The sequence below is a fragment of the Terrapene carolina genome, unplaced genomic scaffold (assembly GCF_002925995.2).
Source record: "Terrapene carolina triunguis isolate 2854851 unplaced genomic scaffold, T_m_triunguis-2.0 Scaffold58, whole genome shotgun sequence".
NCBI classification, from domain to species: domain Eukaryota; kingdom Metazoa; phylum Chordata; order Testudines; family Emydidae; genus Terrapene; species Terrapene triunguis.
The window spans coordinates 44,814,816-44,840,675 of NW_020664409.1; the positions used below are offsets into that span (position 1 = coordinate 44,814,816).

General features: G+C 39.7%; 1 protein-coding gene across 1 annotated transcript in view; it reads left to right on the plus strand.

The window, feature by feature from the left end:
* The window catches only part of SNTG1 (syntrophin gamma 1), a 245,729-nt gene that overhangs the window by 50,470 nt on the left and 169,399 nt on the right, over nucleotides 1-25,860 (plus strand). The window contains exons 6-8 of the mRNA XM_026659517.1: nucleotides 13,177-13,279; nucleotides 14,672-14,754; nucleotides 17,477-17,563. Of these exons, the coding sequence (XP_026515302.1) occupies nucleotides 13,177-13,279; nucleotides 14,672-14,754; nucleotides 17,477-17,563 (273 nt within the window). The remainder of the gene's footprint in view (nucleotides 1-13,176; nucleotides 13,280-14,671; nucleotides 14,755-17,476; nucleotides 17,564-25,860) is intronic.

A 25,860-nucleotide genomic window follows, 5' to 3' on the forward strand; every position in this document is an offset into this window, starting at 1 on the left:
TTCTTATTGCATTTAAACATATGGTTCAAATGTATGCCAAGGGTGCTTTGGATAGGTGCCCTTTGGTATGGAGTTTCTTGCAGACCAGAATCTAAATACATAACTTTTAAACTCCTTGGTTTTCATAATCTCCATATGGAGCTGATGGCCTGTATATGGTTTGAAATACTATGGAGACCAGGGAATACAGTATTTAGCAACTCAGAGCTAGGAGCTAAAGTACATGATCTGGGAACGTGTTGACTGATTACAGCAATGTTCTTTGGGATGACATTTATTAATGGTGTCAAGGATTAGTAAGAGAGGAGCATGAAAATGCTGTCACAACATTTTTTCATGCTTCTGTTTTACAAAACTTTTATTCTCATTCGCTTGCATTGTTCTTTTTTGCTGACACATCTCTAAATTAATGTTGAGAGCATAAACATGCAACTAATCAGTAATCATAGGTCTATTGCTATCATGATTTGAAATATTACTGTACTTTGTAATGCTGATTGAGGTGTATAATATTACTTAATTGAAAGGGTTGAGCTGTCTGAAAGATTTATCTCAATAAGTACTTCACTAAGTTTTGCAGGCTGTTCATTGGTGAGTTTAGAAATAGTTGCTCCTTTAGAAAAAAACAAGCATATATAATATATACCCAGATTCATTTGCTGGAATTTTTAATTATCTTTTGGAATGGGTGTACCTACAAAGTGGTTGCATATTTCTTTGTGGACTTCTGTTGTAAATTATATTTGCATTCAATCATTGTTAAATATTAATAAACTGTCCTCCTTTCACTGCATATACTCACTCATTCATCTCTGGCCAACGTGCCATTACTGTGATGATACCTTATACGCAAACCTGCAGTCATTTATTATCCATCAACTAATGCACATGACCTGATATGCACGGAGGTTCATGTTTTCTTTAAATGTGACCTTAATAGAAGCTGCTTGGATTTGCAAGTACAAACTGGGTAATTAAGTAGACTTAGCTGGCTGCCCATTCACTATCTGAACAACAGATTGGTTGTCACACCAGAAACAAAACTTTTATTCGTGAATGTCTCCCCCCAAATAGTGACTGCCACTAATATTGGGAAAACAAATTCAAGAACATAATGTCCTTCATAATGCCCTGAACCACCCCATTCTCTGGCCGCCTTTGAGCACACCACTGCCCTTGATACTACACCCTGAAACCTACCTCCTGAGGCATCAGATTGCACCTGAAGCTTCATCCACAGCATCAGGTCTGAAGGCCAAACAATCCTATTAAACTGCTCATGAAATTTCTCCCATACCTTTAAATCTTCCTTCATCTCCCTGGTCACTCTGACAAAATGATGATTATCTTTCACTCCAGAGGTGGCTGCCACCAGACACAAAATGCCCTACCAGGCGCAACCACCTCTCACACACAGTTTAAGTGCCCCCTGATCAACTGAAACCTTTTTGGTACCTTTCATTGCCCTTAGCAGTCTCCTAACAGTATCTAACTTCTCTTCAGGTAGCCAAGAGATACAGTGAACTGTGTCCTGTTCAATTCCCAAGTATGTTAGCCTTTATGTATGGCCTTCAGCTTTTTCAGTTGTGAGGGGGACCCCCAGATGCTCAGCCAAATCATGGCAAGCCCTCACTAGGTAGGCACAATCACCTGACCTTAATTTTCCTGCAAATAGGAAGTCATCAAGACAGTGTAATGCATTATGCAGGGTTCTCTCAGTCACCCACTCCAATATGAACTTCTCAAAAGCTGCAAAAGACACCGAGCACTCCATAGGCATGGCCTTATTGAAATAGTAATGGTCCTCAAAGCCCAGCAAGTTAAAGTCTCTGGAGTGCACAGGAAGTAACCTGAGTGCAGACTTGATCTCACATTTTGCTAAAAGCACCGGGGCCCCACACTCTAACCATGGCTATGGTGGCATCAAACGAGGAATATCAGACTGAATTTAGTTGCAGATTGATAATCCTTTACAGAGCAGCCCCGGCATAAGATAAGTGATGGATAATCCTGTGTTCTCCCTTGGCCTTTTCTGGTATCTCATTTAAAGGAGAAATAGAAATGTCTGGCATTTTGGAAGGCTTGAGAATGGTCCCGCTACTCTCTTCACTGCAACCTCTGCTCAAATATTGTCCTGCACTACAGGCTCAAATCCTTTAACAGATCTGAAATCCTCAGCCCAAATGTGACATCTTGCTCCTTCCTATGGAATTTGGAAATCAGCTGAAAATCCATTTAATAAATAAGCCATGTCCATCCTTTTAGAATAGTCTATAATGCTCGTGATTTAACTGGAGAAATTTTCCCATAAGTGCTACATCCCCCCCCACTGGCTCTGCTGAAGTACTGGACCCTTCTTGACGTCCTTTCTTACCACCTTATGGGGCCTTTCCCTTGCCTCTATAGCAAAGGAGGGCACCATGCTGACCCCCACACTTCCTACAGTGGTGTTGAAAAACACACTTCCCACCATTAAATGCAAAAGAAACTTAGCGCCTGTAGTATGGGCACTGACAACCCACTGTCTGTAGAAGCCAGCTGGACACAATGATAAGGAGCAATATACTCCAGCCAGAGGTCCTGGTCTTCTAATTCCATGGCAATTCTGGCTCCTCTTCCACTTTCTGTCTAAATTCTTTATCATATCTTAACCAGGTTACACCCCTGTATGAAACATGAGCATTTGCTATTAAATCCTCATGCTTGAACAAGCTAACACTTCTCTCCAGGTTTCTCTCACAAATTATGCTTGCATATATGCAAAATGTCACAGCCCAGTTACCAAGGATCAGAGCTACCTTAGGTCTGCAGGGTTTGTCATCATCTTTCTTTTCCCTTTAAAGTGTCCTCTGCCTGAACTTCACAAAAAAGTAGGGTGAATAAATCCATAAATTCCCCTTTCCATATCTTTTATTTTCTACCTCTTTTGCTAAATGCACCCCAAGAGGTCGATCAGTCCTCACAAAAGATCTCGGAGCATTGGCTCCCATGTCTCCTTCATGTCATCAGAGACAGGTACAATGTATGTGGCCCCAGGGGGTGTGCTGGTAACTGGATATTAGTGTGTCTCCTACCCTGATTGCTCCATGGCCTGCTGAGACACGGACTCCACCGCAAGCCTGTGATAGTGTTGTCTATCTGACTGGGGATGGGGGAAAACTTTTTCTGGCAGGCTGACTAGTCTTTGTGAAACCAGGGCCAATGGTTTAGCCAATTTACCCCACATCCCTTGTTGGGCAGGGGATGTTAGTCATCACAGCCAAGGGTGGAAGGGTCTGAGTAGCTACCCCTGGCATAATGGAATGAGGCTTTCTTCACATTCCTTCCCCTCCTATTGGTCATGGGTGAACCTCATCCTTGGGACCATGGAGCCTACACTGGACTAGTAGCAGGCTAAAGGGTAGGGGCCCAGGGACACACTCTCCATCCTCCAATTCAACCTCAATTAGGCTGTAGTCTTACTGTCCCCAGACTCAAATTCTGAGTCTTACCCATGTGCTTCTTGTATAAGGGAGAAGGGGATGTGCCCATCTGACTGACCAGCAGCTGCAAAGTGAATAGTCCCAGCTGGGATCTGGGTTCCTGTCCATCGAGATCTCCCCATCCTACTCTGCTCTTCCATCTGGGATGAAGGGTATGTCCTCCCGCTACCCTCCTCCTGCAACTCTTCATCCACAGTGGAGCATTGCCTGTGGGCCTCACCAATGGCTGTTTTACTTTGTTGTCTTAGGTGCAATGCCAGAGACAGGGAGAGAGAGATGGGTGTCTTGGGGTGTTTGCCCCTTATTTTTATAGTTTCAATGCCCCTCTTGAAACACATTTCCAGCTGGGAATTAGGAGGCAAAGAGTCTGTGTGGAAGGATGTTCCCTACTGTTTGTTTATTTTTTTCTGTTTCGGCTTCCTTTATTTTCCCTTCCTGCTTGATTATTCTATTTACTGCTTAAATTCAAATTAAGGCAAACACATACTCCTTCATTCAAGACAGACCTGCCTTCTGCCTGGACAGAGTTGTGGGGTATGGAACATGCGTTAATAACATCATATAACAGGGGAAATCTTATAACTGCACATTTTACACTGTTGCCACACATATTTTATCAAGACAATACTGACCAACTAATTGAGTTTTTAAATCATACCTTGCAAGGCATTCCTTGTATAAAGATTACTGCAGTAGTGTGTGACTACATGGGTGTATTCCATCACAGACATGCCTTCAACATCCTGCTCTGTGTTCTCATATTGTATTGGGGTACTCAGTTTGATGATTGCACCCCTTGGGTGATCTCAGTGACTTAGTGGACCTGCTTCTGCTCCCAATGAAGTTGTCAGAGAAAGAGAAATGAATCTGAGGACACTTCTGCAGTTGCCTGAGGATAAAAGGAAATGGGAATAATGCCAGAACAGGAGATTAAAAAAATAAAACCCAAACAGATAAACTCCACAGGCAGTCAATGTCCATCCTAAAGCTCTGAAAAAGGCTGCAAAAGAAATGCAGACAGGGCCAGAAATCACTAAGTTATCATCACTTTTCAGATTATAGTTGCTTGTTTGTGTAACATTATCGTGTGCTTAAGGTTCTGAACACAGATGCAATGTTAGTCTGCTACTTTCAATTATTATATTGGCCTTGTCTTAAGCTTTATTTCAAACCATATTAATGCTAATAAAACTGTATTACAAATGGTCACGTTTATGTTAGCCAAAGGACTGACATTTGAACTGGTTCTTATAAGAACCTTTTTGTCTCTCCATAGAATATACTAAAGATGGATGATCCACCAAGGGTTCAGGTTAATGCCTAATACTTTAGATACTTAGCTACATGATCCAAATGTTTTGAGGAGAGACCCAATTTATCCAAATCTGCTGTTTCATTTTCTGGAAACAGGTTGTCATCTTGCTACCCACTTTAGTATCGGGTCTTGTTGTAAAAAAATTGTGGAAATAATAATGCATACTATTTGCCATATTTTAACTCATTTGATGTTAAAAAGAGGAGGAACTTAAATTCATTACTTTGCTAGCCACAGAATCATGGACTGAATAGAATTGACTGGAGCACCAATGAGTTCTGATCTGGCAGATGGTTGCTTGGGCACAACTGAGCCTAGGTTAGAACAGCCATGGCTGGAGATGCAGGAGACAGAGAATTGGGGAGCTGTAACCAGCTCCTTTACATTGCAGCTCTCCCATTCCTGCGTCAACCATATGTTGGTGCATCAGTTTGACCTGTTGTGTGCTGCAAACTGACAGCTTCTTTTAGTTTGGTTAAGGATGCATAACAACATTGTGTACTGATAAAAATATAGAATCCTAAACTGGGTTAACTACATTTTCTAGGTGACATTGTTGAAAGAAGTAATTTATTTTTTTTCTTGAACAGGTTTTGTGTGGCTTTAAAAATAAACAAAAGACCAAACCTTGCTCCCTTAGTCTTATGTTATAGAGAATGGGCCAAATTCAGGCCATACTCTGTGTTATGGTAGATGAACTGTGACTAACAGTAACAAAAATAGTGCATTTCTTGTGTGATCTGTACCTTAACCTGGTTAAAACCCCACGCAGAGCCCACTATGCTATACAAGTTATTCTAAGTAATCTGAATTGGTGTTAGCATGACCAAATCAAAGAGTGTATTTACTACAGTGGCCTGATCATACACAGGACAATAGGCTTTGCCCTAGAACCACATTTCTGGTTACTGCACAGGTGGAATGAGAAATGGTGTGGTAGGACACAACTAGTGCAGCCCACTTGGAAACCTCTTTTCCAATTGACACATGCAAATTAAGGTGATCTGAATTTGGCCCAACGAATTATGTGAAATATTTATATATAAACTTGGCTTCTTTGGTAGTTCAGCTGTACAGTTATTACAGGAGTGGTATTTCTTAAAATAACCACTTTCTGTTTTAAATGAAGGTAATTCATTATGGACTAGATAGCCCTTCATCAATTAAACTGCTGGTTGTGCTTTAACAAGACACACAAAATGAGCATTCTGTCAACAGTTGGAGTAGTTTTACTAAGAAAGATCAATGGACTGTTGGAGTGGAGGAGAAGTATAGAATTTAGCAGGCTACTAGAAAATTTAACCACATACCTCTACTCACCCTTTTAAGTGTTTTAAACTTCCATTTAGAGTTATGGTTTAGTCGTACATTTTAAAAGACTTATATAGGGAGATGCAGTGTTGTTGTAGCTATGTTGGTCCCAGGATATTAGAGAGATAAGGTAAGTCAGGTAATATCTTGTATTGGACCAACTTCTGTTGGTGAGAGAGACAAGCTTTCGAGCTAACACAAAGGGGAAGGGGAAGGTCACCTGAAGAGCTCTATGTTAGCTTGAAAGCTCAGCTCTCTCACTAGCAGAAGTTGGTCCAATACAAGATATTACCTCACCCACCTTGTCTCTCTCTAATACAATGAGAGAATATTATTAAGCAGTAGATCTCTCAGAACTAAGGTAGGTAGTAATATACACATTTTACTGGTGACCAGACAGGTTAAGTGACTTGCCCAGCGTCACATAACAAACCAGTTGTATGGCCTGGGATAAAGCCCTGGATATGCCATATCCCACGGACGATGAGGTCCACCTATTGTTTTTAAGCAATAGCAAAATGAAGTCAGCTGCATTGTAAGCTATTTTCTACTACACAATCATAGGTTTAAAAACTAGTTTGGTTTTCCCTTTATGATTTTATTTTGAAAAGTAAAGCAATTACCATTGGAAGAGAGAGAAACTAATGGCCAGCAGGTAGTAGTCTAGTAAATATTTACTAAAAAAATTTGAAGACCAGGAAATACAATTTATAGTATGTAAAAATCTTTAAAAATCCATTCATCTCCCTTTTCCCACCTTTTTCTTCCTATATGAAGCAAAATGTTCATTACCATTTTAATGCCATTTTTATTCCAGTGTTAACTTAATATTGCCATATTCAGCTTTTCATTTTCCAGGCTTTTAAGCAATCACAACTCTATATTTATTTGAAATGCATTCCATATTGAAACAATATTTTATAGCACTTAATTTAAATTATTTTCACATGTATTGCACGTTTCACCCAAGGATTTCAAATAACTTTTCAAATATTAATAAACACTTTACAATACTCTTCTGAGGTGGGTAATTATCATCCCCATTTTACATGTGTGGAAACCCAGGCACAAAGAGGTTAAAGTATTTGTTCCAGGTTGTAGCTATTGCAAAACCAATAAGAAAACCCTGAACTCCCAACGCTGAGGGCCAAACTCACCCCTTGTAAGTGACTGCAGCTTCCCAGTTGAGCTGTACCTTATTGCACAAAGCAGCATACAACCCCTAGTACTGTGCTCAGCACTCATTACCATGCTACAATTAATGCACTGTAGCTCCTGACAATGGTTCAGAAGAGTTTGTTACTGTGATAATGCCAGAGTGTTCTAAGATGGCCTGAGAAATCAGTTAATATACTATTACTGTGCAAAAGATATTCTCTTATCTTACATTTCAAAGCAAACTTGAAACACTTCAGAGTAGCGGCCGTGTTAGTCTGTATCTGCAAAAAGAACAGGAGTACTTGTGGCACCTTAGAGATTAACACATTTATTTGAGCATAAGCTTTCATAGGCTACAGCTCACTTCTGTGGATGCATAGAATGGAACATGTATTGAGGAGATATATATACACATACAGAGAGCATGAAAAGGTGGGAGTTGTCTTACCAACTCTGAGAGAAATTAAGTAAGAGAAAAAACTTTTGAAGTGATAATCAAGATAGCCCAGTACAGACAGGTTGATAAGAAGTGTGAGAATACTTACATGGGGAGATAGATTCAATGTTTGTAATGGCTCAGCCATTCCCAGTCTCTATTCAAGCCTAAGTTGATTGTATCTAGTTTGCATATCAATTCAAGTTCATCAGTTTCTCGTTGGAGTCTGGTTTTGAAGCTTTTCTGTTGCAAAATTGCCATGCGCAGGTCTGTCATTGAGTGACCAGACAGGTTAAAGTGTTCTCTTACTGGTTTTTGAATGTTATGATTCCTGATGTCAGATTTGTGTCCATTTATTCTTTTGCGTAGAGACTGTCCAGTTTGGCCAATGTACATGGCAGAGGGGCATTGCTGGCACATGATGGCATATATCACATTGGTAGATGTGCAGGTGAACGAGCCCCTGATGGCATGGCTGATGTGATTAGGTCCTATGATGATGTCCCTTGAATAGATATGTGGACAGAGTTGGCATTGGGCTTTGTTGCAAGGATAGGTTCCTGGGTCAGTGTTTTTGTTCAGTGGTGTGTGGTTGCTGGTGAGTATTTGCTTCATGTTGGGGGGTTGTCTGTAAGCGAGGACAGGTCTGTCTCCCAAGATTTGTTAGTCTCTAAGGTGCCACAAGTACTCCTGTTCTTTTTGAAACACTTCCTAACTTATCTCTTCAATAGATATAACTGACAAATCCATTGAAAGTAACTCGAAAAGTCCCCATTTTCTTCATTATGATGGTTGGATGGGAGAGTAGATAAAATGCTTATCAATGACTTCATCACTGACTGCTGGATTCTCCTTCACTGTGTTCATATAATGAGAAGTGATGTAAACCCTAGTGGAAAGAAATTTACCACATGCAACCACTTCTCCGGGAAGATTGAATAAAAAATATCTGGGCCTAATCCAGTACCTTATTTTTTCATCTGTACAAACACTCCTTTTCCCAAATACATACTTACATAAATATAACTTTTAAATGTTCAAGCTTATCATAAGTACAAAGGACTGACATTTGAACTGGTTCTCATAAGAACCTTTTTGTCTCACCATAGAATATACTAAAGATGGATGGCCCACCAAGGGTTCAGGTTAATTTCTGGTAAATGCCCAATACTTTAGATACTTAGATACATGATCCAAATGTTTTGAGGAGAACCCAATTTATCCAAATCTGCTGTTTCATTTTCTGGAAACTGATTGCTACCCACTTTAGTATCGGGTCATCTTGCTACCCGCTTTAGTATCGGGTCTTTTGTAAAAAATTTGTGGAAATAATAATGCATACTATTTGCCATATTTTAACTCATTTGATGTTAAAAGGAGGAGGAGCTTAAATTCATTACTTTGCTAGCCACAGAATCATGGACTGAATAGAATTGACTGGAGCACCAATGAGTTCTGATCTGGCAGATGGTTGCTTGGGCACAACTGAGCCTAGGTTAGAACAGCCATGGCTGGAGATGCATGAGACAGAGAATTGGGGAGCTGTAACCAGCTCCTTTACATTACAGCTCTCCCATTCCTGCATCAGACCAATGGTCCATCCAGCCCAGTGTCCTGTCCTCCATCATTGGCCAAAGCCAGGTGCTTCAGAGGGAATGAACAGAACAGGTAATCATGAAGTGATCCATCCCCTGTCACACATTCCCAGCTTCTGGCAAACAGAGGCTAGGGAAACCACCCCTGCCCATCCTGACTAATAACCATTGATGAATTTATCTAGTTCTTTTTTGAACCCTGTTATAGTCATCCCTTCCTGCTCCGATGAGATGGCCCAGCATACACAATAGTATGACATCATACTTAACCCAGAACTTCATGGCGCTAGGGATAGACATTTAGGGAGTTGAAAGAGGGAAAAATAATATGCATTTTCCCCTTAGATAATGTGCTCTTGTCCCTCATAAACTAGCTGTTGTGGGAATTCAGCTCCTATTGGTAAATGCCTAGGCATTTGTGCAGTGTTTTAATACTTAGACCTAAACTACCTTTTAGTTCTAAACTACTCAATTCAGTAGAACCTCAGAGTTATGAACTGACCAATCAACCACACACCTCGTTTGGAACCCGAAGTACACAATCAGGTAGCAGCAGAGACCAAAAAATAAAGCAAATACATGAAGTACAGTACTGTGTTAAACGTAAACTACTAAAAATAAAGGGAAAGTTCAAAAACAAGATTTGACAAGGTCAGGAAACTGTTTCTGTGCTTTTTCATTTAAATTAAGATGGTTGAAAACAGCATTTTTCTTTTGCATACTAACGTTTCAAAGCTGCGTTTAGCCAATGTTCAGCTGTAAACTTCTGAAAGAACAACCATAACATTCTGTTCAAAGTTACAATCATTTCAGAGTTATGAACAACCTCAATTCCCAAGGTGTTCATAACTCTGAGGTTCTACTGTACAATCCTTTCTAACAATAACCCCTTAATCTTTATGTTCAAGTGTCTGCTATTTTCAGGGAAGTAATGTTCTGTGAAGCCTAGAGCTTGGTGAAATTTTTTGCATGAATTTTTATTTGATGAATAGTTTAATCTGTGAAAAATGCAGTTTTGGTTGTCCCAGAATTAGCTGTGAATTTGACATGAAAGATTTTGGCCATTCAGAAAACAGCTGGAGGAGATGGTGGTACCAGTGCTCCTGCTGCTCGCTCCTTGTCACTTTTAACCCACTAGTTAGGGAATTCACGTGAGATCTGGGAGATCCAGTTTGAATCCCTGTCCTGTCACTGACACAAAATGAACTTCTTAAATTAAAAAAAAAATTAGATTTGGTTCAAACTGAACTAATTGTTTAATTTTTGTTCAGAACTGCCAGCAAACAGAAAAATCAGTTATGCACTCATCACTATATGTAACACCCACTCAGTCAAATTACTTTTGAACTTGGCCCATCTCTTTTAGAACAGTATGGCAAAAAATTCATTTCCTGCGCTAGTGTTGAACTATCCTGGCATTTTACTAATGAGTAGAATCAATCAATTAATAAAATAAAATAAAATAAAACTCCACAGAAAATGTTGACTTTTTATTGAAAAATCAAAAACCAATTTTTTTCAGCTGAAATTGAAAATAAATCGCTTCAGTGCCTCATTTGCTTATAGTTCTGTTTTGTTCTCCTCTATAGGTTGAGATTCTTGGTCCAACTACATTTCCCATGAAGCACCATGGTCTCTCCTCTTGGAGACAGAAGGAAGGGTATCATGGAAATCTCCTGGCCACGTGAATTATGGGAGATGAAGTCTGGCTAAGGAGCTTGAAACATAAAGGAGAATGAGGACATGAGGCAACCAAACTACATATCCCTTGAACCCAGTGGCAGCATATGTGAATCAAAATATTTCAGCTTTCCAGTAGTCCAGTGTTTAGTTTTTGACAAAAAATCTAAATTTTCTACAGAAAGCAAACACTTTTCACAACAAATTTTGTTTAGTCAAAATGCCAGTTGTTTTGTTGAAAGCTAGATCTGCTAGGAAATTTTCAACCAGCCCTACTAGTGAGGATAGGTTTTTTTATGCTTTAATATTGTATTATGGCAAAGTTACAATGAACTATTAACACCACATCATATATTACAGATTCGGGATCGGGTTAATTTTCAAAGGACCAGGCTATAGATTCTGGTTTGCTGGTAGGGGAACCCTCCTTCTCTGAGTACGCTAGAAAGGGTGGCCAGATTTTGAGGATTTTTTTTTTATACTGCCTGGAAGTTAAAAACCAGACAAATTCAAATTAGAAATGAGGCATAACAATGAGGATGATTAACCACTGGAACAAACTACCAAGGGAAGGGATGGATTCTCCATTTCTTCTTGTCTTCCATTCAAACGGGGTTGATATGCTTTAGTCACTCATAAGTTGTTGAGCTCAATGTATGTGTAACTGAGTGAAATTCTTTGGTCAGTGTTATACTGGAAGTCAGATGTGATGATCCAATGGTCCCTTCTGTTCTTAAAATCTATAATCTGTATTGACCCTATAGACAATTCATGTTACACTAGAAATGTGGCTTTTTACGTCTTAAATGAGCATTTTAAGGTGAGTTTCAGGAGGAGTTCACTCCTCCCATGCTTGTCCTCCTCTTCTTTTATGCTGGTATGCAGCCCCTTCTCTGCTTCCCCTTCTCTCCTCACAATGGACACCAGCTGAATGATGGAATAAGGCCCACTCTTTCAGAGGGCAGTAACCCTTATCATGCATTGGCCACCTCTTCAGCAGGAAGCAAATTCTGAAGTCAATGCCTGGAAGTTTACACTTCTGGTTGTGACTGCTCTGAGTTGCCCACTACTACAGACAGAAGGAGGATAAGTCTTTTGTTCAGAGAGGGGAGGAGGAGGATTTCCATAGAGGGAGGCCCAGGGGACGTTCACAACTAGATCTGCCTGGAAGTCTTGACCCAAGGGCTCTCTCCAATGGTTACAGGCTGCCGCTTCCATCCCATTAGTGAGGAAATTGGCTAGCTAGTCCCAAGATGGGAAACATGTCAGAACTCAGAAATATTCTGTTGGTTAATGCATAGTTCATGAATTGACAGTGTAATGGGGTGACAAACTCATTCTCGTGTATGTGTTTGTATAATCTTTTTTCATTTACAAAATGTCTACAATGACAGCACAACACAGTCACAAAGTCAGTTTTAGATACTGCATCTAATATGTTGTGATCCTACGATCATTGCTTCTGTATACCCAGGGCCGGTGCAAGGAAGTTTCGCGCCCTAGGCGAAACTTCCACCTTGCGCTCTCCCCCCCCCCCCCCCCCCCGGCCGCCCCCCCCCCCCCCCGCCCTGCGGCGCCCCCCTGCGGCCGCTCCCCCCCCCCCCCCGGGGAGCTGTGCGGCAGCTCCCCACCCCAGCTCACCTCTGCTCCGCCTCCTCCCCAAGCACGCCGCCCCCGCTCTAATTGTCCTCCCCTCCCAGGCTTGTGGCGCCAAACAGCTGATTGGCACTGCAAGCCTGGCAGGCGGGAGAAGTGGAGCGGCGACCGCGAGCTCGGGGAGGAACGCTGTAAAAAAAAAATTGGGGGCACCGCTTTTTGGCACCCCCAAATCTTGGCTCCCTAGGCAACCGCCTAGTTCGCCTTAATGGTAGCACCGGCCCTGTGTATACCCAGTGCTACAGGATGGGATTTACACACAATCCTGTAGATTTATGAGGAGCTCATGGAAGCTAGACAATTAAAATCTCTGTGCATTGATGGGAAAGATTTACAAAGTAGCACTTGATAAAAACAAATTTGTTTAAGGACACTGGAGAATAGACTGTGGTAGGTGTCATGGTTTTGGTTCTTTTTTTATATGTCATGTAGTAAGTCAGAGAGCAAATATGAGCTGTGAGAGAGAACTTGGGTTTTGTTTACAACTGTTACTGTCTTTTTTTTTAAAAAAATGTATTTATGCCTTCTATATTGAATCTTCAGGTTCAGGTTCTTCGGAATGCAGGAGAAGAAGTGACCCTAACAGTGTCCTTTCTGAAAAGAGCACCTGCTTTTCTCAAATTGCCTCTGAATGAAGATTGTGCGTGTAAGCATTTGTGATTAGCTAAAAGAAAAATCCATTCATTGTTCATGTGAATCTCTGCTGTTAGTTTCCAAATTTCCTGTGCACTTTCAGTGATTGGCAGGAGCTATTTCAGTCAGTTTTGTGGCCTGAATATGAACTTTTAATGTCACCAGGTGCTGTGTTGACATTCACTGTAAGCTAATGCTATCTTTGCTTCAGGCCATACTCTCAACTGGTGTGAATCAGCATAGCATTACTGAAATCAATAGGGCTACACCAGTTTACACAAGCTAAGGTTTGGGCCCAGAGTATTTAAAGATCCTTTTTTCAAACATACAATGGCATTGAAATTGGAACGGCTTATATATTCTAAATGTGAAACTGAGATTGCACATTTACATTTTAAGGTCTTATCTTCTCAATTTAAATTTCATTCAGGGGCTTTAGTGGAGATATACCTTTAATTGGAGATTAATACACTCTGAACTGAATAGTATTTTGTTTTAGTGCAACAGAATTTTAGTTGACTAGCTCCAATGGGAATTTGAAAGAGATGTATGGAAGCAGCTGCCTGCTTCTAATTATAATAAATTATAATTGTTGGTACACCACTGTATATAGCTACAGTGTATCTGTGCCTGTGTATATGTGTGACTATGTCTTTATTCACCTCTGCTTTCTTTCAACTTCATTTTTTTCTGAAAGTGTGAAGATAATGTTTAGTTTTTAATTATGAGAACAGAAATATTTTTAGGTCTGAAACCTATTTTGTGTGTGTGGGTGTGTGGATGTATGAAATCTATTCTAAAATATTTCAGTTTATTTGCATGAATTCATTGACCAATTCCTTATTTCTCACAAACTTTGTACAGGCAATGTTTTTGTTCACAAGTAGAACTGATCAAAATATTTTTGAAACTTTTTTCCATTGGAAAAAGTTGTCTTGTCAAAACAAAAATGTTCTGTGATACATTTCTGTTTCAGTGATTGTTTTGCAGGAAGGTTTCTCAGGTCCAGGAAGAACTCTCTTGCCTGCTTATTATAGGGCACTGGCTGGAATGTACAGTGAAACAGAGTGGGGACTTGAACCCTCATATCCTAATCCACTTCCTTATCACTGGGCTAATCAGAGTGTGAATTATAAATAGCTAATGCTCACAGTAATACTTTGTGAAAAATCCATAGGTTGACTATTGTTCATGTCAGTTATTCATTGGCTAATTTTGAATAACAAACACATAAAAATCAGGCTGTGGATATTTCACGAATAAAAAGAGAAACAAACAAACTGTTGTCTGTGAATAGCTTAGTTGTACCCATGACAGTGCTTAGGACAAAAATGTAACTGTTTGAATATGAGATCTAACATCATGTAATATGGGACAATGTTATATGCATGAATATTTTTATTAGGTGTCCCTAGTGACCAAAGCAGTGGCACATCATCTCCCCTCTGTGACAGTGGTTTGCATCTCAACTACCATCCCAACAATACGGTAAGAGATTATTTTACCTTTCAGTGCTAACTCATCAATGAGGTGATGGATGATATCCCAGACGAGGCATGGGAAAATATCTACAAAGATGGGGGTCACCTAAATAACACTGGATTTAGTTGGTGAATAAGAGTTTCTCTTTAGTTTTGAATATACCTGTAACATTTTTGACTCCTCCTATTCTGAGGCATCCTCTATTGATTTTCAATTAAACTTGTCTGAATGTATTAACTGGTGAGCTAGGAACCATTTTTCATTTTTTCTGCCTCTTTTTTGAAGAGTAACTGCCAAAGAAACAACATACAGCATGGTATGATTAACATGAGACACATACAGAATATAATTGAATGTCAGTGTTGTATATTTAGTAAAGTGGATCTGGCAGCTGTTCCATTGCTGCCTTAATCAGCTACTAGTGAGAAAACAGATATTTTTAAATTAGAGAGCATTCTTATGGCATATTTGTATAATCAATTCATTTGTGCCCCTTGCATTTCAAATGCTTCTTAAAAAGTAAGGGTAAGAAAACTTTCAAAGTCACTCCGGATGCTGCTGAACTATTAAATAATTACAGCTGGTTGGGAATTTGTCAATTAAATGGTTTTCACCGGAAAATGCTGATTTGTCACCATTGAAGCTTTTCGAAGGAAAAGGTTCATTGTGACAATTTTCCTGGTTTTGAAAAAAAAAAATTGAAAAAAGTTTGAAACTGTCAAAACATCCCATTTTGACATTGTTGAAACATAAACATTCTGATTGGGGGTCAAAATGATTTTTCATTTCAAAATTTATAGGAAAAAATAAAAATTGAAATTAAACTTTTTGAAATTATTGAAATGAAATGTTTCATTGACACAATCCAATTTTTTCCCCAGATTCCTCTCCTCACAATCATGTTTTCAAATTCCCATGGGGTGGGCAAACAGTTTCCAAGCTCTAAAAATAATCCCACAAAACATACACAGCATATATAAACGAGAACATTTTCAGTATTTACTTTGTATTTATATTTTAACACATCAAAATAGAGCCTATACCTTGAAAATAATTAAAAGTACTACTGAATTCTGCACCCCTCCCCAAGAAAGCAAACCAATCACCTTATTCCACATAAAAGAAATGTCGCCCAAAACAACATTTCCCCATCTCATCTCTCTTGCTAAGCCTGAAACATAGATATCTGTCTCTTGGCCCCCTACACTGAGCTAAGTGGGGTGTGGAAGAGAGCTGCTGAGCCAAGGAGAAACCACTGATTACAGAAAGCAGTTAAGTAAAATCTTCTCCCTTCTACAGAAATCTCTTTGTGACTCACCAGTGCAGAAAATGGGACACGGACGGGAATGGTGGAGATAATGAGGCAAATTCTCAATTTGAGGTCAATGAAGCTATGACAATTTATACCAGCTGAGTGTCTGGCCCTATGTGTGTACTTAATAATTCTGTGACGAGATTGAGTGCTCAGCAAGCCAAGGTGTGAATGTACAGCACTCTAGCCTGCCGCACATGCTATGGACCCTGCTACTGCACACTAAAAGTTCTATAGTGCAGTCTGACATACTGCTATTTCAAACTGAAGTACATCAAGGCATACTAGAGAATGATTAGTGTACAGTACCAGAGTCCACATGGCCTGTCAGTGAGCAACAGGCTACAGCCCTGTACATTCACACCCCAGCTTGCTGTGCACTGACTGTGTAGCCAAGTCAACTGAGCTTACATTTGGTGACATTAGTAATTAGAGCTAGGTAAACTTACTCAAATAAAATAAGAACTCTTCTGGACCTTCTCCCAAACCTTCAATTGAACTCAAACCATGCTTTCGTTGTCACTTCTAAAAACTCATTTTCTGGTGCAATCAAATGAAGATTTTCTTTCATAAAGTGGAATATTTAAGTGTACCATTTTGCCTGTTTCTTAAAAGGGGTGTAGTTTTAAATTTCATTAATTAGCATCACAAATTCTAATCAAAAGTGATAGTATAATGGCAAACTGTCATTTTAAGATGAAAATCTACAGATAAATATTCAGATTAATATTCAGAAATACCTCTGGAGAGTATGGTACACTTTCTTCTCAATGTAGGAAAAGACTTTAACACATGAATATAAGATGTTTTTTTTAAATGCAGGAAAAAACAAATTGATGGTCACTTTATACAGTCCTGGAAGGTGGTATTTGACATGTAATACTCTGTTTGTTGTGTATCAAACAACTCCTAGGTGGGCTTCTTATGATCAGCAAGAACTGATCATAAGAAGACCTGGAATTATCCATTATAACTCATACAGGATATTACCAGTAATGTGTTAAACCACTACATATGCAATAAAATATCAGAGTTTGACTTGGAAAGATAAGTGCTTAAGAGTACTCCATCCTAGAGCCACAATCAGCTGGACTCTGACTTCATTGGGTCTCTGCACTGACAAAAAAGGCTGCCTCCATGGATCAGACTTCAGGATCAGGTCTTAGTGCTGGTCAAAGAATATTAAAAAATACATTCATAAGTAAATGTTGGTAACTTTGCTCCACTGCTATTTGAGTGAATTCCGTTATGTGATTTGCAAGTTTTTGGATAACTTCCAGTTCATAAAAAATGTTTAAGAATTTGTGAAAATACTTGTGAAATTGTTTGGAGTTATATTAATTCAGAAATGTATACTAGAAGGTATTTGCTATTCACCATTCATTATCTGTTATTCTCCCATGTAAAATCTTACAGCTGTGTAATCAGGGAGCAGAAAAAATTCCTTGTGACAGACCACAAATCATGAATATTCTAACTGAATCATTACTGCACAACATAAAGGTGAACATTTTTGCCCAATTTTGCCCATTGTTAAATTTGATAAATATTTATCAATAAAAAATGAATGGGGGAAGGTTTACATTTTCAACAATAAATAATTAAACCTAATCATGTCTAGGATGAAACTTTGGTTGTATGGTACCAAAATAACTGCAGTCTAATTTCAACCAGAGGTTTACATAGAATATTTGTGCTGCCATCCAACTGTGAAATTATTTTGAAGAGTAAAATAATAAAACTTTATATAATATGTTTGTTTTTAAAATATGGTTTAAATGAGCTTTCTTCACATGTGTTGAATGGAATGCCATTTGATGGTACATCACAACTAATGAAGGATGAATGTCAAAAACCCAGTGGTTCAGATACAGACCTTATCTCTGAAGTTTGTTGGCACTATAATAAAGAAATGGAACCCTGATACTCATGCTATGGGACTGTACAACAGTCAGGTAGCTGTGGAAAAGGACAAAAGTTAAAATGGTCCTGACTTCAACAGCCAAACCTCTGCTGAAAATTATATCCTGGGATATTTACCTGCTAAACTTGGTTTAATTCTGCAACAAACACTTTGGTTCTTGAGGTCTGCAATGATCACCAAGCGCATGATTTTATAAAAATGGAAGAGAAGACTTATGCCCAGAATAGACCAGTTCTATTCAAACCTCTCTGAGTTAGCAGCTAAAGAAGGAATAATTTATTGCATAGAGATCCATTATATGCAATTTAACTCTTGGAGTCCAGCTGTTTGAAGTCTCTGAGTGGTTAAATGCCTCCTGGTGGTGAGGGGTGGAGCTGAGCTAAGCAGGGAACATCAGTCCACCTTCTATGGGGAATAGGGGTTGTATAATTTGGATGGCCTCCACCTCATCAGAAGGGGAATCAATCTCCTCAGGGACAGGTTGGTTAGAGTAGTCAGGAGGGCATAAGAATGGCCATACCGAGTCAGACCAAAGGTCCATCTAGCCCAGTATCCTGTCTTCCGACAGTGGCCAGTGGCTGGTGACCCAGAGGGAATGAACAGAGCTGGTAATCGTCAAGTGATCCATCCTGTTACCCATTCCCAGCCTCTGGCAAACAGAGGCTAGGGACACCACCCCTGCCCATCCTGGTTAATAGCCATTGATGGACCTATCCTCCATGAATTTATCTAGTTCTTTTTTGAACCATGTTATAATCTTGGCTTTCACAACATCCTCTGGCAAAGAGTTCCACAGACTGACTGTGCGTTGTGTGAAAAAATACTTACTTTTGTTTGTTTTAAACCTGCTGCCCATTAATTTCATTTGGTGACCCCTAGTTCTTGTGTTATGAGAAGGAGTAAATACCACTTCTTTATTTACTTTCTTCAGACCAGTCATGATTTTATAGACCTCAAGCATAACCCTCCTTAGTTGTCTCTTTTCCAAGTTGAAAAGTCCCAGTCTTATTAATCTCGTCTCATACGGAAGTATGCATAGATTTATACCTACTATATAATGCAGCACTCACCTGGTTAAACTGTTTAATATGAATGCTGATGTAAAATCATTTTTTATTTGCCTAGTTCAGTTGTCAGTAAAGCACAGTGATATTCCAGGGACTATTTATCATGACATAAGAAAGGCCATGCTGGGTCAGATCACCGGTCCATCTAGCCCAGCATCCTGTCTTCCACAAGAGGCCAATGCCAGGTGCTTCAGAGGGAGTGAACAGAGCAGATAATCATCAAGTGATCCATCCCCTGTCACCCTGTGCTGCACTAATTATGTCACAGGCTTATTCATTGCTGAAATATGTAGACAAGACCCTTGTTTAAAACGTATCTACATCTTGCAAAAAGATGTGGTGGGCCTGAAACTTTTCATGAATAAAAAGAGGGAAGGAGAAATGACATCAATGAAAACATGTAGAATGTTGTTTGCTGTCATTTACACATACTTAAATCTTTCAAGCTTGGCTTCACTTGCAAGCATCACAGAATAATCATCATATTGGTTTATTTAAAAAAAAAGTATTTTACAGGATACTAAGACATGCAAATCAAGACTGGCATATTGTCATATAGTTAGCTTGTGGGCAGGTCTTAAACTCACCTCATACAGAAGCCGTTCCATACCCCTAATAATTTTTGTTGCCCTTTTCTGTACCTTTTCAATTCCAATATATCTTTTTTGAGATGGGGCGACCACATCTGCACGCAGTATTCAAGATATGGGCGTGACATAGATTTATATAGAGGCAATGTGATATTTTCTGTCTTATTATCTATCCCTTTCTTAATGATTCCCAACATTCTGTTAGCTTTTTTGACTGCCGCTGCAAATTGAGTGGATGTTTTCAGAGAACTATCCACAATCGCTCCAAGATCCCTTTCTTGAGTAGTGACAGCTAATTTAGACACCATAATTTTATATGTATAGGTGGGATTATGTTTTCCAGTGTGCATTACTTTGCATTTATCAACATTGAATTTCATTTTGTTGCCCAGTCACCCAGTTTTGTAGATCCCTTTGTAGCTCTTCGCAGTCTGCTTTAGGCTTAACTATCTTGAGTAGTTTTGTGTTATCTACAAATGTTGCCATCACACTGTTTACCCCTTTTTCCAGATCATTTATGAATATGTTGAACAGTACTGCTCCCAGTACAGACTCCTGGGGGACACCATTATTTACCTCTCTCCATTCTGAAAACTGACCATTTATTCCTACCCATTGTTTCCTATCTTTTAACCAGTTACCAATCCATGAGAGCCCTTCCCTCTTATTCCATGACAGCTTACTTTGCTTAAGAGCCTTTGGTGAGGGACCTTCTCAAACACTTTCTGAAAATCTAAGTACACTATATCCACTGGATTCCCCTTGTTCACATGCCTGTTGACCCCCTCAAAGAATTCTAGTAGATTGGTGAGGCATGATTTCCCTTTCCAAAAACCATGCTGACTCTTCCCCAACAAATTATGTTCATCTATGTGTCTGACAATTCTGTTCTTTACTATAGTTTCAACCAGTTTGCCTAGTACAGGCTTACTGGCCTGTAATTGCCAGGATCACTTCTGGAGCCATTTTTAAAAATTAGTGTCACATTAGCTATCCTCCAGTCATTTGGTACAGAAGCTGATTTAAATGATGGGTTACAAACCACAGTTTGTATTAAATTAATAGCAAAAGGAGGGGGGGAAACAAGGAAGATATGAGCACTCAGCAAAAAATGACATGCTGAGAGCAAGAGAGACACAGTGGGTGGCTTTTATTGGACCTATTTATGTTGGTGAGAAAGACAAGCTTTTGCGCTTAGACAGAACTCATCTTCAGTTCTGTGAAACATGTTTAGAGTGTCACAGCTAAATACAAGGTGGAACAGATTGTTTAGCATAAGGAGTTAACACATATTTCAAGGGACCATTCAAGGTGAAGTGGCCCATTAACACCCCTCCAGTCATATGGGGAGAACAAAGGGCGGAGGTTGTTAGTGGATTATAGATTGTTGTATTAAGCCATAAATCCAGTGTCTCTATTCAGTCCATGATTTTTAGTGTCTAGCAAAGTTATGAATTTCAGCTCTCAGGTTCATCTTTTGAAAGTGTTGTGCAGGTTTCTTTTGAGGATGAGGACTGATAAGTCAGCTATAGAGTGATCGCTTTGGGGAAAGTGTTCACCCACAGGCGATATGGCGTTTTTGTCTTTTATCATTATGTTGTGTGAGTTCAGTCAGACATGTAGTGATTGGCTGGTTTCACCCCAGGGTTATTGGGGCATTGAGTACACTGGATGAGGTATACCACATATTGTAATAGGCATGCGTAAGACGTATGGATCTTGAAAAGTGTGTTTTGTGGGTATTGATCATTGTAGCAGTGCAGATATGTCTGCAGATTTTTCATCTGTTGTTTTGGTGGGGTCTGATGCTGCTTTGAGTTGGTGTATCCTGGTCTGTGAGGAGCTTGCTTTTGATGATGAGGTTGGAGAGGTTGGGGGGTAGTTTGAAGGCCAGAAGAGGGGATTCAATAAAGATTTCTTTCAGGATGGGGTCCCCATTGAGTATGGGTTATAGTTGTTTGATGATACCCTGTATGGGTTCCAGTTTGGTGTGATAGTGACAATTAGGGGTGTGCGGTCAGAGGTTTTTATTTCTGTATTAAAGCAGGTTCTCTCATAGTATTTGGGTGGCCTGTTCAAGGATGTGATCTACTTCTTTGGTGGAGTGTCCTTTTTTGGTGAAGGCAATTTTGAGTGTGTTAAGGTGCATATCCTGGACTTTCTCCTCAGAGCCTATTCTGTGGTATCTGAGTACCTGGCTATAGATAACGCATTTCTTGGTGTATTTGGGGTAGTTGCTGGATCTCTGAAGGAAGGTGTGGTGATCCATGGATTCTTGTATATAGTTGTCTCTAGGGTTCCATTGTTGAAGCTTATAGTGGTGTCCAGGAAGTTGAAGCTAGTGTGGGAGTGTTTCAGAGAGATTTTAATGAGCAAGTGATGGTTCTTGAAGTTGTGGTGGAAATCTATATTGAGAACAAAATTAATTACAGAACCAAAGGATATGAAGAGAAGAAATTCTTTAATTGGCTGCACATCACTGCTAAGATCTGGGGTAACAAACAAGGAATTAGAATTTATGAGCATTAATTCTGTCTAGTTGGTATTACAGAAACATGGGATGATTTGCACTATTGGAATATTAAAATCAATGGTTGCAACCTATTTAGGAAGGATCAAATGGGCAAAAGGGGATGGGGAGTGGCACTCTATGTAAAAATTCATAATTCAGAAGAAAATTATTTTATATATTTATTTTATTTTAATTAATTTATGTATTTATGTATTTATTTATTTATTTTAATGCTTCTGGATCAATATTCTAATAGGTAAGCACATGAGGAGGGTATAAGTTTTTGTCTGCTACAGACTACCAAACCGCACAAGGGAACAGGATGACCACTTCTTATACATCTATCTATAATTTGTAGAGAAAAACAAAGCTTCATGAAAAACAAAGCTTCTATGACTCTATGATCATGGGGGACTTCAATTTGAGTGACGTATGTAGGAGGTTTCATGCTACCGGTACTAAAAGATCCTTGTAATTTTTAACCATTATAGATGACTATTTCCTAACTCAAAAAGTGTTACAGCCGACATAGAGGAATTCTTTATTAGTCTGTTTTTCAACAGATAAAGAGAAACTGATCACAGAACTAAAAGATTAATGGTTGCTTAGGTTCATGTGATCATGATTTGAATACATTTATAGTATGCAAGCAATATATATAATATACATTGTGCTTTAATAGGACCAATTTCACAAAACTGAAAACAATTATGAGCCAAATCATCTGAGAGGAAGAATATAATCACAAAAAATTATATGATAATTGGGAATCATTTAAGAACACCTTAGGAGATAGCTATAAAGCCACAACCCCAAAATCGAGGAAGAAGGCTATACTGGTTAAAGGGCAGGGCATATATAAATAAAACAGATGGAAAAATGGGGAAGTTGATAGTAATGAATATTAAGCAGAAGTTAGGAATTGTAGAAAATTGATAAGGGAAGCAAAGGGTCACAAGGAAAAATCTATGACCATCAGAGTTAAGGGCAATAAGAAGGAGTTTTAAAATATATTAAGAACAAAAAGAATCCTGACATTGGTGTTGGTCCATTATTAGATAGAAATGGTAGACATCAATAATAATGCAGAAAAGGCAGAAGTGTTCAATTAATATTTCTGTTCTATATTTGGGGAAAAACAGATGATATAGTCTCATTACCACTCTTGCCATTCCACTTGTATCTCTGGAAAGTGATAAACTGCTGCTACTAAAGTTAGAAATTTTTTAATCGGCTGGTCCAGATAACTTGCAGCCTAGAGTTTTAAGTTAATGTTGATTTTCAATAACTCTTAGAGCACTGGGGGAGTTCCCAATGATTGGAAGAAAGCTAATGTGCCAATTTTTAAAAGGGATGACCTGGGTAATTTTAGGCCTGTCAGCCTGACATCGATCCCTGGTTAGATAATAGAACAGTTGATACAGGACTTGATTAATGAAGAATAAAGAAGTTTAATGTAATTAATGCAAATCAACATGGGTTTATGGAAAATAGATTCTGTCGAACTGACATACTAATAGGTCTTAAAATGTAGTTGTAAATGGGGAATAGTCAGCGAGCAGGTGTGTTTCCAGTGGGGTTCCACATGGATTGTTTCTTGTCCCTACGTTATTTAACATTGTTGTCAATGACCTGTAAGAAAACATAAAATCATCATTGATAAAGTTTGCAGATGACACAGAAATTGGGAAGTGGTAAATAATGGAGAGAATAGGTCATTGATTCAGAGCTATCTGGATCACTTTTTTAAGTGGGCTCAGGCAAACAATATGTGTTTTAATACAGCTAAATATAAATGTTTACATGTAGGAACAAAGAATGTAGACCTTACTTACAAGATGGGGAACTCGATCCTGGGAAGTCTGACTCTAAAAAAAAAAAATTGGAGGTCATGTTGAATAGTCGTTTGGACATGAGCTCCCAGTGTGACACTGTGGCCAAAACAGTGAATGCACTTCTGGGATTCATAAAGGAGGGAATCTTGAGTAGCAGTGGAGAAATTATTTTACCTCTATATTTCACAATCGTATGGCTGCTGCTGGAATATTGTGTCCCGTTCTTGTGTCCAATTCTGGTATCCACAATTCAAGAAGGATATTGAAAATTGGAGAGGGTTTAGAGAAGAGAATGATTAAAGGAGTAGAAAATATGCGTTATATTGATAGACTCAAGAAACTCAATCAATTTAGCTCAAAAAAGAGAAGGTTGAGACTTTATAACAGTCTATAAATATGTATATGAGGAACAAATATTTAATAATCCAATGTCTGGAAGTTGAATTTAGACAAATTAAGACTGGAAAAAAGGCCTACATTAACCATTGGGACAATTTACCCAGAGTCATGGTGGATTCACTGATAAATTTTAAATCAAGATTGGATGCTTTTCTAAAAGATATACTGTAGAAATTGTTTTGGTGAAGTTCTATGGCCTCTGCCGTATAGGAAGCCAGACTAGATAATCAAAATAGTATCTTCTGGCCTTTGAATCTATGAGGAAATTTGGACCCTGTTTTTAGATTCATTTGGATAAAAGACTTTCAGATTGCTGAAGGAATGCCCAAACTCCATTCCACCTAACTCCTCCTCCTTTGTCTCCCCTCCCTTGTACCTTCCTTTCCTATTTTCCAATTTCTTATTTTAGTACTATAATTCCCTCTCTAAAGTGTAATGCATATGTAGTATTAGAGTAAAAGCTGTTTTATCCAGCATGTTGGGGAAATGGGGGAGGGGGTGCAGGTAAGTGCAAAATGCCGGTTAACTAACAGGGAGAGAGTTTGGGCATGGGTGGGGGTGAGGGGCTAGGGCATGGGAGGGTTGCGGGGCGTGGGGTCTGGGCGGGAGTCCGGGTGTGGGAGGGGGTGAGGGGCAATGGGTTGGAGCATGGGAGGGGGTGCGGGGCATGGGCTCTGGGAGTTTGGGTGTGGGAGGGGGTGAGGGGCAGTGCATTGGGGTGCAAAGGGGGTGCGGGGCATAGGCTATGGGAGGGAGTTTGGGTGCGGGAGGGGTGTTGGGTGCCGGATCTGGGGGGAATCTCACCTCGGGCGCTCGTGGCGACGTATCCTGGCTGCTCCTAGGTGGAGGTGCGGCAGGCAGTGCTGTGCACTGCCTCCGCCTGCAGGTGCTGCCCCCGCAGCTCCCATTGGCTGTGGTTCCCAGCCAATGGGAGTGGCGGAGCTAGCGCTCGGAGTGATACAGAGGCAGTGCGCAGAGCCGCCTGCCACACCTCTGCCTAGGAGCAGCCAGGACACATCGCCGCTTACGGTGAGCTGCCTGAGGTGAGTGCCCCCCAAATCCAGCACCCCACACCCCAAACTCCCTCCCAGATACTGTGCTCTGCACCCCCTCCTGCACCCCAACCCCCTGCCGGCCCCGCGCCAACCAGACTATAAACCCGAATTTCAATGAAGATCAGAAATGCTGATTTATAGAGCTTTCCGGTTACTGAAGTGCCGGATAAAACAGCTTTTACTGTACTTGGTTTTGTATTTTCTGGCCTTGCAGCTTTGAGGAGCTGTAAAATTTTATAGTTCTTTTGGAGATCTCAGGAAATGTGTGGTATTTGGAAACATATAATGGCAAGAGATACTTTGAGCACAGTCTCAGTAATGAACATTAGAGAACTTCCTGCTCCTGGACATAGTAGAAACACAAATAGTCTTTTCCTGAGGCATTTTGACATTTTTGTGTCTGGTTCCAGTAATGAGC